The 15,338-nt window shown below is 36.9% G+C and overlaps 1 protein-coding gene across 2 annotated transcripts in view; it reads right to left on the bottom strand.

The window, feature by feature from the left end:
• The window catches only part of LOC105464735 (ubiquitin specific peptidase 14), a 54,785-nt gene that overhangs the window by 13,590 nt on the left and 25,857 nt on the right, over nt 1-15,338 (bottom strand). For both annotated transcript variants that reach the window (XM_011712793.3, XM_011712782.3), the window contains 5 exons: nt 7,108-7,166; nt 3,125-3,255; nt 2,197-2,277; nt 1,758-1,843; nt 544-658 (listed from right to left, as the gene is read on the bottom strand). In XM_011712793.3, the coding sequence (XP_011711095.1) occupies nt 544-658; nt 1,758-1,843; nt 2,197-2,277; nt 3,125-3,255; nt 7,108-7,166 (472 nt within the window). The remainder of the gene's footprint in view (nt 1-543; nt 659-1,757; nt 1,844-2,196; nt 2,278-3,124; nt 3,256-7,107; nt 7,167-15,338) is intronic.

Below are 15,338 nucleotides of genomic sequence, written 5' to 3'. Positions count from 1 at the left end.
AAATACAGGATTAGATTCCGCCAACCTTTGATCACAAGATTTTCATCAACCAATCAATATATAACCTTGTTTTATGTGTGTTTCTGTTTACAGACACCTTATTTCACATACTGTGTTGATTAAATAACATTGAACTCAGAGCCAACAGCACAACTCAGGCCCAACTGAAGCTTCTCTAACATGTGTCTTTTCTCAGTAAGGCACATCACAGCCTTCCCACACTTAGAAACACTAGACAGCACTCAGTCCTATGCTTGGCGGGTCATCTTAAACAGTGAAATAACCAATAAAAAGCAGAAATTTAAAAAAAAAAAAAAACCGGTGCTAACATTCCTGCTAAAATGGTATTTGTTTACCAAGCTGAAACAAGACGGCCAAGTACTTGTTTGACCTCAGATGAGACTGTGTGTATTGGGCAACTCAAAATGCATGTTGCTCTGCACATGTCTACAAATGACCATTAAAGCCCAGCGAATAATGACTTTGGCTTACTTGCGAATGTGGAATTCACAAACAACAAGGATGGACTGTGATTGTCCTTACCAATTTAAGTCCTGTAAAAAGATACTTGACTTCCTGATTGATAAAACAGCTAAGCTGAAGTTGATTTTCCTTTCCTTTGGTGACTTCTTCTTCTTCAGATTCTGTACATTTCATGCTTTGTAAACTAAGATAAGGAATATGCCAATGGGTATTCAATTTGTTATATACTCTTGAATATAATACATTATCCTAATTCCATTAAAATTAATAGTATCATTCATTGGCATTTAAAACATTTTAGTCTCCCAATAAAGATTCATTTCAACATACTTAAGAACGTTCATTTGGCTACCAACAATTCTATAAACAACAATGAGTAATAAATGTGTATTAAAAGATAAACTGCAATAAACTCTGAACTATAAACTGGTATTTAGTGTGGTCTTATAATGGTCTTAGAAGCCCAAAGGTACATAAACATAATTTTTTTCTAAGATTTTCTAACCATGACCTAGAAAACAGTACTTTCCTGATTCATGTTTTATTAACTGGTTCAATCTCATGTATATAGTTGATACACACCATTTTATACAATTAAAAAATTCTTTATTTTAAAAGTTATTATTAACAGTCACCTTGACATATAAGAAATTAATTCTTTATAAGGTGAATGAAAATGAGGTAGACTCTGCTAAAGATGTTCTTAGGAAAAAATAATAAATATCCTTCAAGAAATAAATTAGAATAATTATATTAATCAAAACATAATGAATAATCCCATTATCCTTCAAGGTCACTCCAATAGGTATACTTTTCCAAATTCCTCATTTCCATTACTGTATTTTTTTAGGCATAAAAACCTCTGGGCTGGGCGCAGTGGCTCACACCGGGAGGCCAAGGTGGGTAGATCACCTGAAGTCAGGAGTTCCATACTAGCCAGGCCAAGAGGGTGAAACCCCCTCTCTACTAAAAATACAAAAAATTAACTGGGCATGGTGGCATGCGCCTGTAATCCCAGCTACTTGGGAGGCTGAGGCAGAATTGTTTGAACCCGGGAGGCAGAGGTTGCAGTGAGCCAAGATCGCACCATAGCACTCCAGCCTGGGCGACATGAGCGAAACTCTGTCTCAAAAACGAACAAACAAAAAAAAACAAAAAAAAAAACCTCTGAAGAATTTTTCTTCTACCCACCACCAATCAATCAGCCAATGATGCTATTTATGTCAATTCTAATAAGGTAGATAGTCTATACAAATCTTGGCTCATAAGGATACGTAGTTTCAAACTCAACACCGAAGAACTGATCAATTAAACTTTTCTTTTTAGAAGGTGTCACTGCCGATGCAGATGAAGAGTCTGTCTGCAAAAAATTAAAATAAAAATTCCAACTTTATATAAATATTAATGTATATTTTCTTCCACACAATTCAGTTTAGTAATACATATTTAAGTTTTTAAAATATAGTCCCTTAATGTAAAATCCTTCAAAAAACATTACAAAAAATCACCAATGAATTAAGTTTAATAAATAATACATTAAATGTAAATGTCGTATGCAAGCTTCCAAATTCTGACTACAGATTGAGCATCTAAAGTATTTAAATACACATCTACCCATTAAGATGAACCTATTTTAAGCCTTTGCAGGGAAAAAAATTTAAAAAAGAATCAAGATATAATGAAAGTCTATAATCACAAATATATTTCAATTACCTCTTTAACAGAATCATCCTCTATGGCTTCCAATTTCTGTTGCAATACTCGCATCATTTGTATCCAACATTCATTAGCATCCTGTAATGTAAAAAAAGACAAAGTAAGTAATCCTGGCAGTGAATGATCTACAAAATTCTTCCAAAATAATCACTGTCTCCTAGGCAAGAGAGTGGTTTCCTTCTTTAAAAATATTAAGCCAAATAAGAGATATGATCTTCCAAAAAATAATTCTAGAATAGCTTATTCATTCAACAGACATCTGCTGAGCTCCAATTTGTGCTAAACACTGTACTAGATACTCAGCATAATAGCAGTGAAAATACAAAATTCAAGTAGAGATAAGGGTTATGAAGCGAAAAAAAAGCAGGATGGAAACAGTAAGTGATCAGGGGAAGGGAAGTGTCCTATTTCAACAAGGTCATCAGGGAAAGCCTGAGGCTTTGGTCTTGGAGCCCTGAGATCTGAAGGAGGTGAGAGAGCTGGTCTTGCACTTGTCTGACAGCCAAAGGAACAAGAGCAAAGGCCCTGCAGGAAGAGGGCACTTGAAGGGTTTAAGGAAGTCTGTGCAGCTGGAGAGGGGCAACCAACTGGCAGAGTGGTAGTGATGAACTCAGAGAAAAAGCCAGGGGCTAGAGGATTTACGACTGCGGTAGAAATCACTAGGGAGTACTGAACAAGGGGCCAACATAATCCTATCTTCATTTTAAAAAGGACACCATGGGTTGTGTAGAGAAACTGCAAAGGGGCAAAGGCAGAAGCCAGATGATCAGTTAAGACTACTGTTGAGGTTCCAGGCAAGAGACAGCTCTGGCATGAACTAGAGAAGACTGATGTTTATATTTTGAACTATGTTCCAATAAGTATGGTAAATGTAGGAAACCTAAGTTTTACATTTACAGAATGAAAAATACCTTGCCCTAATTACCTGTTGAAGATACTGTCCTTGTTCACCCTTCTCGGCAAACTGTGGGAAAGCCATGTGCAAAAACTGCAGTAGAATAATAGGTGGAATACTGGAAGAAGTTTTATCCATGGAATCAAACAAATCTCTAAGGGCTTAAAGACAAAGCAAACATTGCCTTAGTAAAATAGTCACATACTTAATACATGCGACTGTAAATTAATTTTAATTAATACAAACAAAAACCTACTTAATTTTTTTTTTTTTTGAGACGGAGTCTAGCTCTATTCCCCAGGCTGGAGTGCAGCGGCACGATCTCGGCTCACTGCAACCTCCACCTTCTGGGTTCAAGCAATTCTCCTGCCTCAGCCTCCCGAGTGGCTGGGATTACAGGAGCATGCCACCATGCCTGGCTAATTTTTGCATTTTTTTAAGTAGAGACAGGGTTTCACCATGTTGGCCAGGCTGGTCTCAAACTCCTGACCTTGTGATCTCCCCACTTCAGCCTGGGATTACAGGTGTGAGCCACCACACCCAGCCGCTTAAATATTTTTAAGTGTATCTACTCTGACAATTGTTGGACTCTCAACAAGAAAAAAAGAAATCATTTTTAAATCTTAAAGAATTCACCAGAAGACCTTACAAAGCAATCACTGGTTGTAAACAACTTCAGAGCCCTGCCTCTCTCTTTCTTCTTGCCAGCCTTTGTATTCCCAAACAAAGCAGGGTGTTTTAATTCAGTACAAAGAACACATAACCTCTGTGCAGGGACCAAACAGGCATAATGTAATCGTTCTGCTCCTCTGCCAAGATCAGGATAGCAGGTCACCTCTCCCCACTTACCTCCCTTTAAATCTGTAATTGGTTCTCATCTACTCAACTCCTGGAGATTTAAATCTGGGTCCTTAAACAGCTGACTCTACTGGACAGCTAAGAACCAAAACTACTAATAATTTACCTTCTTCAGAAAACCTTCTTTCCACTTAACCCCTCTCAGCAGCATGAATCTCACAGTCATGGACTAGTCTGCTCTCTTGGAGTTCGAACCATTTCTCCTCTGCTGACTTCCTAGTGATCATACCTTGCTCTGCTTCATGTACGCAAAACTCTTCCTCTAGCTTACCTCAACTTGTATGTTTTATTAATACCCAAGATGTGAAATGTCACCTATCATTATTATACAGACTGAACCCACCAAATACCACAGCATCTTAGCACAAAGCAGGGGCTCAAAAAAATGTTACTGAATATCAAAACTGAACACAATGTTTAAAAAATATTTTTGGAGGGAAGGCTGAAATTTAGGCATCACTACTAAGCTAATTATTTTTTTAAATAAAAGCCTACATTTTAATAATACTTTATATACTACTCAAAAACAAACAGATGATTTAAGATCTAGTATATACCATCAACAGAGCATCTCAAAAGTATTTCATCAGTTTAAAAGAAAAAGGTCAAGAAGAAATGTAGATTAAAAGATACTAGTAAGACATAACAACTAAATGCAATGTGGGATCTTAAATTGAATCCTGAAGCAGGAAAAAAAATTTTTAATGGACAATACTAGGACAGCTGGCAAAATCTGAATTAAAGACTGTATTTTAGAGTACTGTGTGAAACTCCCAAATTCTAAAAAAAAAGTTTGTTTTTTGAGACAGTGTCGCAGTCTGTTGCCCAGGTTGAAGTGCAGTAGCACAATCTCAGCTAACTGTAACCTCTGCCTCCCAGGTTCAAGTTATTCTTGTGCCTCAGCCTCCTGAGTAGCTGGGATTACAGACATGTACCAACACACCCGGCTAATTTTTGTATTTTTAGTAGAGACGGGGTTTCACCATGTTGGCCAGCCTGGTCTCAAATCCCTGGCCTTAAGTAATCTGCCCGCCTCAGCCTCCCAAAGTGCTGGAATTACAGGCATGAGCCACAGCACCCAGCTCAGATTCTGAAAATTAAGAATTATCTTGTGGTTATGAATGTCCTTATTGTTAGGAAATACATACTGAGGTATCCAGGAATAAAACGCCTGATGTCTGGCACCTTATTCTAAAATGGTTCAGAAAAAAATTACATGAATAACGGAAAAACGAGAAACCAAATGCAATTAAAAGTTAGTAACTGGTGAATTCTTACAACTTTTCTGTAAATTTAGATGTATTTCAAAACAAGAAGTTAAAAAGTCAAGAAGCAAAAATGTAAAGAACAGTATTTTTCATCGCACCAATACTATTAGCCGCATATATGATGCTGGAGAAGCTGCTGAAATTCTAAATTATTCTAAGATACATAAGCTGTCAAATGAAGTAGATATAAACGATCACACTTTCTCATTAAAAACTTCAACAAGTAAGTCTACTTTAGGAAAAAAGGTTAGAGTAAAATCTCTCTAACTGCAAATGACACAAAAGAAACCTGTTTATAATATCAAAAATCAATGGTTGACAACAGTGAGATAACACTTCATACTTCTTGGATGGCTACAATCAAAAAGACATATAATACTAAGTGCTGGTAAGGACACGGAGAAATCCGAACCCTTATACCCTTCTGGGGGAAATGTAAAATGGTGCAGCTCCTTTGGAAAATTCTGGCAGTTCCTCAAAAGGTTAAATACAGTAACCATATGACCCAGCAATTAATTCCACTCCTAGATACATACCAAAAAGAAATGAAAGCATTTGTCCACACCAAGACTTGTACACGAATGTCAGGAGTATTTGTAATAGTCAAAAAGTAGAAACAACCCAAATATCCATCAATGATGAATGGATAAATGATATGTGGCATGTCCATACAAGGCACTCTTATTTAGCAATAAAAAAGAATGAAGTACTGATACATGCCACAATGTGGATGAATTCTGAAAACATTATACTAAGTGAAAGACACCAGTCACAAGAGACTACACATTATCTAATTCCATTTAGTACAAAAGTCCAGAGTAGGCAAATCTAGAGAGAAGGAACACACAGACAAATGTTTGGGTAGGGCTAGAAACGGGAAAGGAGGTGACTGCTAGATGTTATGAAGTTGCTTTTTGGGATGATAATGTTCTAAAGTTAACATTTTAGTAAAATTTGCACAACTCTGTGGATAAACTAAAAAACAATGAATTATACACTTTAAATGGGCAGAATTTATGATATGTACACTATGTCAATAAAGCCATTAGAGAAAGAGTTAAAAAAAAAAAAAAAAAAAAAAGGCCGGGCACGGTGGCTCAAGCCTGTAATCCCAGCACTTTGGGAGGCCGAGACAGGCGGATCACGAGGTCAGGAGATCGAGACCAGCCTGGCTAACACGGTGAAACCCTGTCTCTACTAAAAATACAAAAAACTAGCCGGGCGAGGTGGCGGGCGCCTGTAGTCCCAGCTATTTGGGAGGCTGAGGCAGGAGAATGGCGTATACCTGGGAGGCAGAGCTTGTAGTGAGCTGAGATCCGGCCACTGCACTCCAGCCTGGGTGACAGAGCGAGATTCTGTCTCAAAAAAAAAAAAAAAAAAAAAAAAGGCATGGCTATAAAACCCTATTGACCTAACCCAAAGACTTAACAGTATTAAAATGTCCAAAATTACGTGAGGGGTATATTCTCTTATGCAATGAAGAAACCAGTTATTTCTATCCTTTAAGATTACTATTTCTCCTCATACACATCACTTCTTTACACCAATACTCACTAAGACCCTCTTTTATAATGATGCATCGTGATAAAACCCGTCGCTGGCTCTCCCCAGTCAACCCCAAAGATATATTACACAAATCAAACCTGAAGCCAAAATCGTAATTTAACCAAAAAAAATCCAAAGATTATTTTTCACAAAGGACAGACATCACTGATTTATAATCTGGATGATAAAATAAGTACCAAGTTGCTTAACTTAAGTATAACGTACACTCCAAGCTTAATGAGGTGATGTTTTACAAAAGACATTCTGGAAACTGCAAAGGATTTTGAGTGAAAAATAAAATGTCTTACTCCTATTAAAAAGTAGTATATTTAGAATACAAACCTGCAGTAATATACTGCGCTGAAGCCATTTCCCCTGAAGCTCTTAAGGCACCTGCATACCTAGGAACATTAAAGCAGAGTTAAATAATAGAATTCAGTTCATTCTAACACTCAAATGGGAAGCAGCCAGTTAAAAGGAGTTATTACGACACCCTCAACTGCAAGTCCCGCGGAGTTGTTCCCACCTTTCCTTTTCTTCTCTCCTGGTCTTGCATTATATGGAGAAAAAAAGGAATGCTGAAAAGGGAATTTAGATGGAGCCTACTTTAAGCTCCTTCCCTTTGTCAAACGCATATAAAACAAACATTTTATTTTATTTTTTATTTTTTGAGACAGAGTTTTGCTCTTGTTGCCCAGGTTGGAGTGCAATGGCAAGATCTTGACTCACTGCAACCTCTACCTCTTGGGTTCAAGCAATTCTCCTGCCTCAGCCTCCCGAGTAGCTGGGATTACAGGCGCACGCCACTATGCCCAGCTAATTTTTTTATTTCTAGTAGAGACAGGGTTTCACCATGTTGGCCAGGTAGTCTCGAACTCCTGACCTCAGGTGATCCACCCACCTCAGCCTCCCAAAGTGCTGGGATTACAGGCATGAGCCACTGCACCCAGCTAAAACAAGCATTTTCTCAAAGTACTGTGAAACAAAACTATCCATTAATTACAAAGAAAATAAAATAACACAATCTCTGAAATAACTTGGAAGAAATAAGCATTAGATCAAAAACATTCAGCATTAGCTTGCTGTGTATCGTTAAATAGGTCACTTAAGGTTTTAGGTCAGTTTGCTCATCTGAAAACTGAGGAGCTTCTATTAAATGATTTCTAAATTCACTTTCAGCTTTATGATCCTCACTTAATTTACAAACTGGCCATGCAAAGGAAATATTCAAACCGCAGTCGTTACTCACACAAAGTCTTATGACAAAAGCTCAGAAATTATCATTCAGTTAATATCAAACATTGAAGTAGGAGGGAGACTGCATATGCACTATGATTAAACTATGTGTACACACTATACACCCATTAGAGTGATTAAAATTAAAATTTAAAAAAAACTAGTATCACCCAATATTGGCAAGAATGTGGAGCAATCAGAATTACTGATCTAGTCAATAGTAATATGAATGGATCTCCAAGCTAGATACGGAGTGAAACAAGCCAGAACAAAAGAAAAGCACAACCTGTAGGATTCCATTTATTTTACGTTTCAGAATGTGCAAACTAATACGAAATCAGTAGTTGCTGGAAGTGGGTGGAGAGGATAAGGATTAACTGAGAAAAGGCACACACAAGAATTTTCTGAGATAATAGAAATGTTCTATACTTTGACAGGCAAATGGATTACAGAGAATTTGCATTTGTCAAAACTGATCAAACCAAACACTTAAGATATATGCATTTCACTAGATGGGAATTATATCTCAATTTAAAAAGCAAAACCTCTATGCTTAGGTAGTATGAAAGAAATCACAGAAAGTATTGTGTTAAATTGTATTCAACTGAAGGGTTTTGTTTTTCCCTTTTTCATTTGTTTGCATCTTTCGGAAACTGCTGTGACTAAACAAACTTTCTTAATTTTTCAATAAACAATAATTCACAATAATGCCTGAATTATGTGTGTTAATTTTTAAAAACCTGAAAATCATTAAATTTCCCTGTTAATACATTTTAGCAACTTCTTGAAAGGCATTTTTGAAATTAAAATGAAGTACTAATATAGCAGACATATCCCAGAACATCACTTGGGAATGTAATTAGCTATATAATTGCTGCTGTTACTGAATTTTACTTCTTGTTATAGGGTAACATGAATATGTAACTATTTCTACATTTATGGCAAAGATAACTAATGAATTATCAACTTTTTTTTTGTAACTAAGAAAAGTCATATGTAATTTAATATCCAAAAAACACTTCCCATATTAGAGCAATAAAATGTAATTCCTAATTAATGTAAAACCATCTATTAAGCCAAATAACATTAACACTGAAGTTTATAAAGAAAAACTTAGAAAAAGAGAAACTGACAGAAATACTGAGAGGTTTTACAGTCAAAAGTACTGAGAATCTTTCCTTATCTCTGTCAAGTCGATATATTAAAAGTACTGATATAAAAAATCTGAACATAATAAAATTAACCTAATGTCTATTATACTTTGACACCTACAAAGAGAGGACATTTTGACTTTTCTAGTCCCCATAAAATATTCAATCATACATCAGATCAAAAAGACAAACTCAAATTTCCAAAATAGGCCAAATCCTTACCCATGGTGAAATAAAATACATTTATAACATATGCTTTCATATATGCGTTTCTAAATCCACTGGCTAAGTAACTTGGCTTAAACTCTTGGGGGTGGATGTGGAACAAATGAAAAGCACATATAATGCTAATGAAAATACAAATTGGTATCTCCGTTTATAAAACTGGTTGGCAAAACATATCAAAACTGAATATATACATCCCTTTAAGACCCAGCAGTTTCACTCATATATATTTTGTGCATATGCATACATACTCATATACACCCAAGAGAAACAAATGCATGTGCCCAAAAATGTACTAGAATATTCAGAGCATATTTTTTCATAATCACCAAAAACTGAACATAAACCAAATATTTATCGACAGAAGAATGGATGACAAATTGGTAGTATAGCACACAATGGAATACTATACAGCATGAATAGAAATGAACCACCAATACACAGAACATGGATACACTAAACATCACGAGCCAGACCCATTAGCCAGTCATCAGCCAGACAAATGGGCCCAGTTTGTACACTTCTGTTCACAAAGAGTTCAAAATTGGTAAACTGATCTATGAGATTAGAAGTCAGGATAGTATTTCCAATTTGGAAAACATAAACAGTGGTAGTAATTAAGATCTGTGAGGGGATTTTTAGAGTGCTGGAAGGGTTCTGCCTTTATTTTGGGTACATGGATGTGTTCACCCTGGGACAATTCATTGAGCTGTACACTTACAATCTGTATACTTTCTGCATGTTACAATTCAATAATCAAAAATAAATGGGCCAGGCGTGGTGGCTCATGCCTGTAATCCCAGCACTTGGGAGGCCGAGGCAGATGGATCACGAGGTCAAGAGATCGAGACCATCCTGGCCAACATGATGACACACTGTCTCTAATAAAAATACAAAAACCAGCTGGGCGTTGTGACACGTGCCTGTAGTAGTCCCAGCTACTCATGAGGCTGAGGCAGGAGAATCACCTGAACCCAGGAGGCGGAGGTTGCAGTGAGCCGAGATCGTGCTACTGCACTCTGGCCTGGAGATAGAGTGAGACTGTCTCAAAAAAACAAAAAACAAAAAACAAAAAACAAAAACTGGGCTAAAAGGAAAAGATAACAGACTTTCTAGTGGTTTTTGTTAACATTTGAACAGCCTCATCTAACAAATAGAGAACAAGCAAAATCTCAGAACTAAATGCTTTCATTACTACACAAGAGTAAGTAAACAATCCAAATATGAAACTTTAAGTTAGAAAATAGACAATAAAACAAGCCTAAGGTAAACAGAAATAAGAAAAACATAATACAAAAAGTAGGATGAATCAGACAAATCAAAAAATTGAATGAACAAATCTAATAGCCAATTCTTTGAAAGCTAAAATACAAATCTCTAGCAAGATAACACAAACAAAGGGAGGAAAACACAAATAAAACAAATAAAAAATAAAAATAAAAATAAAAAAATACAGGTCCAATGGTAGAATAACTCTTAAGCTGAAATAATTTAAAGACAGGACAATTTTGTAGGAAAATATAAATTCCCAAAACTAACTTTAGAAGAGAATAAGTACATTTAAAATACCCCAAAGGCTGAGCACAGTGACTCGCGCCTGTAATCTTAGCCCTTTGGGAGGCCAAGGCCGGGGGATCACCTGAGGTCAGGGGTTTGAGACCATCCTGGCCAACGTGGTGAAACCACATCTCTACTAAAAATACAAAAAATTAGCTGGGCGTAGTGGCGGATGCCTGTAATCCTAGCTGCTTGGGAGGCTGAGGCAGGAGAACCGCTTGAACCCAGGAGGCAGAGGTTGCAGTGAGCCGAGATCACGCCACTGCACTCCAGCCTAGGCAACAGAGCGAGACTGTCTCAAAATAAAATAAAATAAAATAAAATACCCCAAAAAAGCTGAGTGCAGCCAATTTCATGGGCAAGTCTTTCAGCAGCAGATCAGTCCTATAAAAATATGAAAGAAAACAAAAGTTCCAGGAAAAGACAGACATAGAACTAGCATAACTCTAACACCAAACCCTCACAAATCAAAAAAAAAAAAAAAAAAAAAAAAAACCGGCCAGAGGGAGACAGAATGCTATACATCAGTCTTAGTAACAAATGACCCCAAACATCCTTTTAAAATGTTCCAGCAAATTAAATTCAGGACTATATATTGAAAGAATACGAATGCATCAGGAATATAGTCTATTAGGCTAACTATTAACCTAATGTATCACAAATAGATCCAGTAAGAAAAATCTTAGAACTAGGTCAACAAACAACATTTGACAAATTAACATATATTTCTTATTTTTAAAACATCTCCAGTAAACAAATGATGGAGGAATACTTTCTTAACATTCTTAAGAATATTTCCACCAAACCTGAGGGGAGGACAAGAAGAAAAAAAAAAAAGAAAAAAAGAATATTTCCACCACATGCAAGGTCAATATTTAACCCTAAAACACAACAATCTTATTAAAATCAAAAACAGGAGAATTCCACAACCATCTACTATTTAACACTATGTTAAAAGTTCTAGCCAGTAAAACACAAAAGAAACACGAAGTAAACTGCCTGAAATAGACAATACTAACCTGAGTAATGGATTTGATTACCTATTTAGAAAATCCAAATATTAATAGAAAATAGGTCTTATTTCCTCATAAATATAAATATCATAAATAAATCATAAGTATCATCATAAATAAAATGTGTTTTCAGGGTAAATAAATGTGTTTTCAAGGTAAATAAAAAGTATATTAAAATTTTCAAAGAATATAAGGTATTTCAGTATTAGGGGAAAGTACACCTTGGAACCATGGAAATCTGATATTTGAAATTAGTATGCCTGATTTCTTCCCATCAGCTAGCAGGGACAATAACAAAATGATCAAGGGAAAATTCATCTAACAGTACGAAATACAAAAATTCAAAACAGCTGGAAATAAAACACGTGAAAAAAATCCATCTTACTGAAAGTCAAATAAGATCTGGAACAATGGGGGAGACAGCCTATATTCCTGATGGGAAGGCTAAATATTGCAAAAATGTCAATTTATCTGAAACTTATGGTTTCGGATAAACATTATGGTCAAAATCCCAAAGGTTGACATTCTCACTATATATCCATTTAGAGGGAGAAAGGTGTATTGAACAACATGACCATGAAGTTCAAAGAGATACAAAATATGGGTCAAACTATCCAGTAATACATTGAAAGTAAGAAGGATGCATGACTATACACCAGATGGTTAAAATGGCATAATACAAACACATATAAAAAATCAGATCTCAATAAATAAACCCAATTAGAAAATCTAGGACCAGGTCTCAAAAATATTTAATACATACAATAAAAGATCAATGTGTATCAATATACTATGAATGGTAATTGGAGAAAAAAAGAGAAACCTAGATTGTTACCTTGTAAGAGAAATGTAAGTCACCAACAAACTCACCAGTAAAAAGTAGTTCAACCTTACCAGTAATCAAAAAATATTTATCATTATAATATTTTACTTTGATGAATATGTACAGAATGTAGCATTCATATTTTTCTACCTTTTGGGATAACAATTGCCAATATCTAAAAGGTCAAACTATTCACTCTAATTTATTAACCCACCAATTCCATTTCCAGAAATTGATCCAAAGAATCCTATGCATCAAGATGTACTGCAGAACTGTTAATATGTAAGCATAAAAACAAAGACGTGAGCACAAATTTAAGACTGTTCGAATTGGTTATAAAAAACACATATACTGCTACACATATGTTTAAAGAAAAAACCCAAGTATAACACAAATTTTCATCCCTTTCTCTTTTGAGACTGAAGTCTCACTCTGTCGCCCAGGCTGGAGTGCAGTGGTGTGATCTCAGCTCACTGCAGCCTCCGCCTCCCGGGTTCAAGCAACTCTCCTGCCTCAGCCTCCCCCTCCCAAGCAGCTGGGATTATAGGCCGCCACCACCAAACCTGGCTAATTTTTGTATTTTTAATAGAGATTGGGTTTCACCATGTTAGCCAAGCTGGTCTTGAACTCCTGACCTTCAATGATCTGCCCGCCTCAGCCTCCCAAAGTGCTAGGATTACAAGCATGAGCCACTGCTCCCAGCCTATCTCTTTCTTTTTTTAAGAGACAGGGTCTCATTGCATTGCCCAGGCTGGAGCGCAGTGGCATCATCATAGCTCACTGTAGTTGTAAACTCCTGGGCTCAAGCATTCCTCCCAGCTCAGCCTCACGAGTAGCTGGAACTACAGGTACACACCACCACACTCAGCTATTTCTTTTTTATTGCAGAGATGCGGGTCTCACTATGTTGCCCAGGCTGGTCTTAAACTTCTGGCCTCAAGCTATAGATTCAGCCTCCCAAAGCACTGGGATCACAGGCATGAGCCATCACATCCAGCCCAGGGCACATCTTCAATCTGTATGAATTAAATGTATGATGCATTTTCATCATATCCTGACATAAGGGCTGAGAAGATGGCTAAGAAAAAGTGAGTATCAACTATGTAGACTTTTCTGTTATTTAAAATTTTTTTGTCAAGATCAAGTGGAAATCAATTACTTAGAATGAAGATTTGTGTGCCAGATGTGGTGGCTCACACCTATAATCCCAATATTTTGGCAGACCAAGCTGGGAGGATTGATTGAGGCCAGGAGCTTGAAACCAGCCTGAGCAACATAGCCATCTCTTGTCTCTACTTTAAAAAAAAAAAAAAAAATCAGCTGGACATAGTGGTGCACGCCTGAGGTCCCAGCTACTCAGGAAACCAAGTCAGGAGGATCCTTGAACCCAAGAGGCCAAGGCTGCAGTGATCTGTGATCGTGCCACTCCAGAGCCTGGGCAACAGATCAAGGGCCTGCCTCAAAAAATAAAAAATAATTTAAAATGTTTAAAATTTTTAAATGAAGATATGCCCTCAACAAGCTAAAAAGAAGAAATAATTTTAAGTAGTATAAGCAATTCCACACGCAATTTCACACAATGAACATATCCCCTAGACAGCTGTGAGATGAAATATGGGGCTTTTCTGTTCCCTCCGAGTGTCTCAGTTCTTGCATGCCTCTCATATGAGCATCTCACTGAACTGAATGAGACTCTAGTGTTTAAAGATAAATATTTTCAGCCGGGCACAGTGGCTCATGCCTGTAAACCCAGCACTTTGGGAGGCTGAGGCAGGCAGATGACTTGTGAGGAGTTTGAAACCAGCCTGGACAATATAGTGAAACCCGTCTCTACTAAAAATACAAAAATTAGACATGGTGGCACACACCTGTAATTCCAGCTACTTGGGAGGCTGAGACAGAAGAATTGCTCAAGCCTGGGAGGCGGAGGCTGCAGTGAGCTGAGATCACACCACTGCACCGCAGCCTGGGTGAGGGAGTGAGACTCTGTCTCAAAAATAAATAAATAAAAAATAAGGGAGAAAAAAAAAAGATGAAACTGGGTACGCTTTGAGAGGTGGGCCTTGCTAGTCTCCAATACAACAGATACGGCAATGTGATACTGTCTTTTGAGGAGTAATTTATAGAATTTTGGGATGATTTTTTGTAACATAATAGTTTTCACTCTAGGTTCTAAATTGAGAACCTAACTCCAGAAGTATGATGAGATTCTACTGTTGGGCGGCATTAAGCAAGCCATTTCAAACCTTGTTTTTACCTGTGGCTATAGTTCTTGGTCCTTACTGCCTCTTAAGCTAATCCAGTCTATTTCTCTTGAATACACTTTCCTTCTACTCTCCATCATTAAACATCCCACTTATTTATTATTTTCTTTTACTTTATTTTATTTTATTTATTTTATTTTTTGAGACAGGGCCTCACTCTATTGCCCAGCCTGGAGTGCAGTGGCAAGCTGATGGCTCACTGCAGCCTCGACCTCCTGGGCTCAAGCAATCTCCCACCTCAGCCTCTGAGTAGCTAGGACTATAGGCACACACCACCTCGCCTGGCTAATTTTTGTTTTGGTTG

The sequence above is a fragment of the Macaca nemestrina genome, chromosome 19 (assembly GCF_043159975.1).
Source record: "Macaca nemestrina isolate mMacNem1 chromosome 19, mMacNem.hap1, whole genome shotgun sequence".
NCBI lineage: Eukaryota > Metazoa > Chordata > Mammalia > Primates > Cercopithecidae > Macaca > Macaca nemestrina.
Note: the sequence above shows the minus strand (reverse complement) of the source record. Positions and strands in the feature narration are given on the sequence as shown.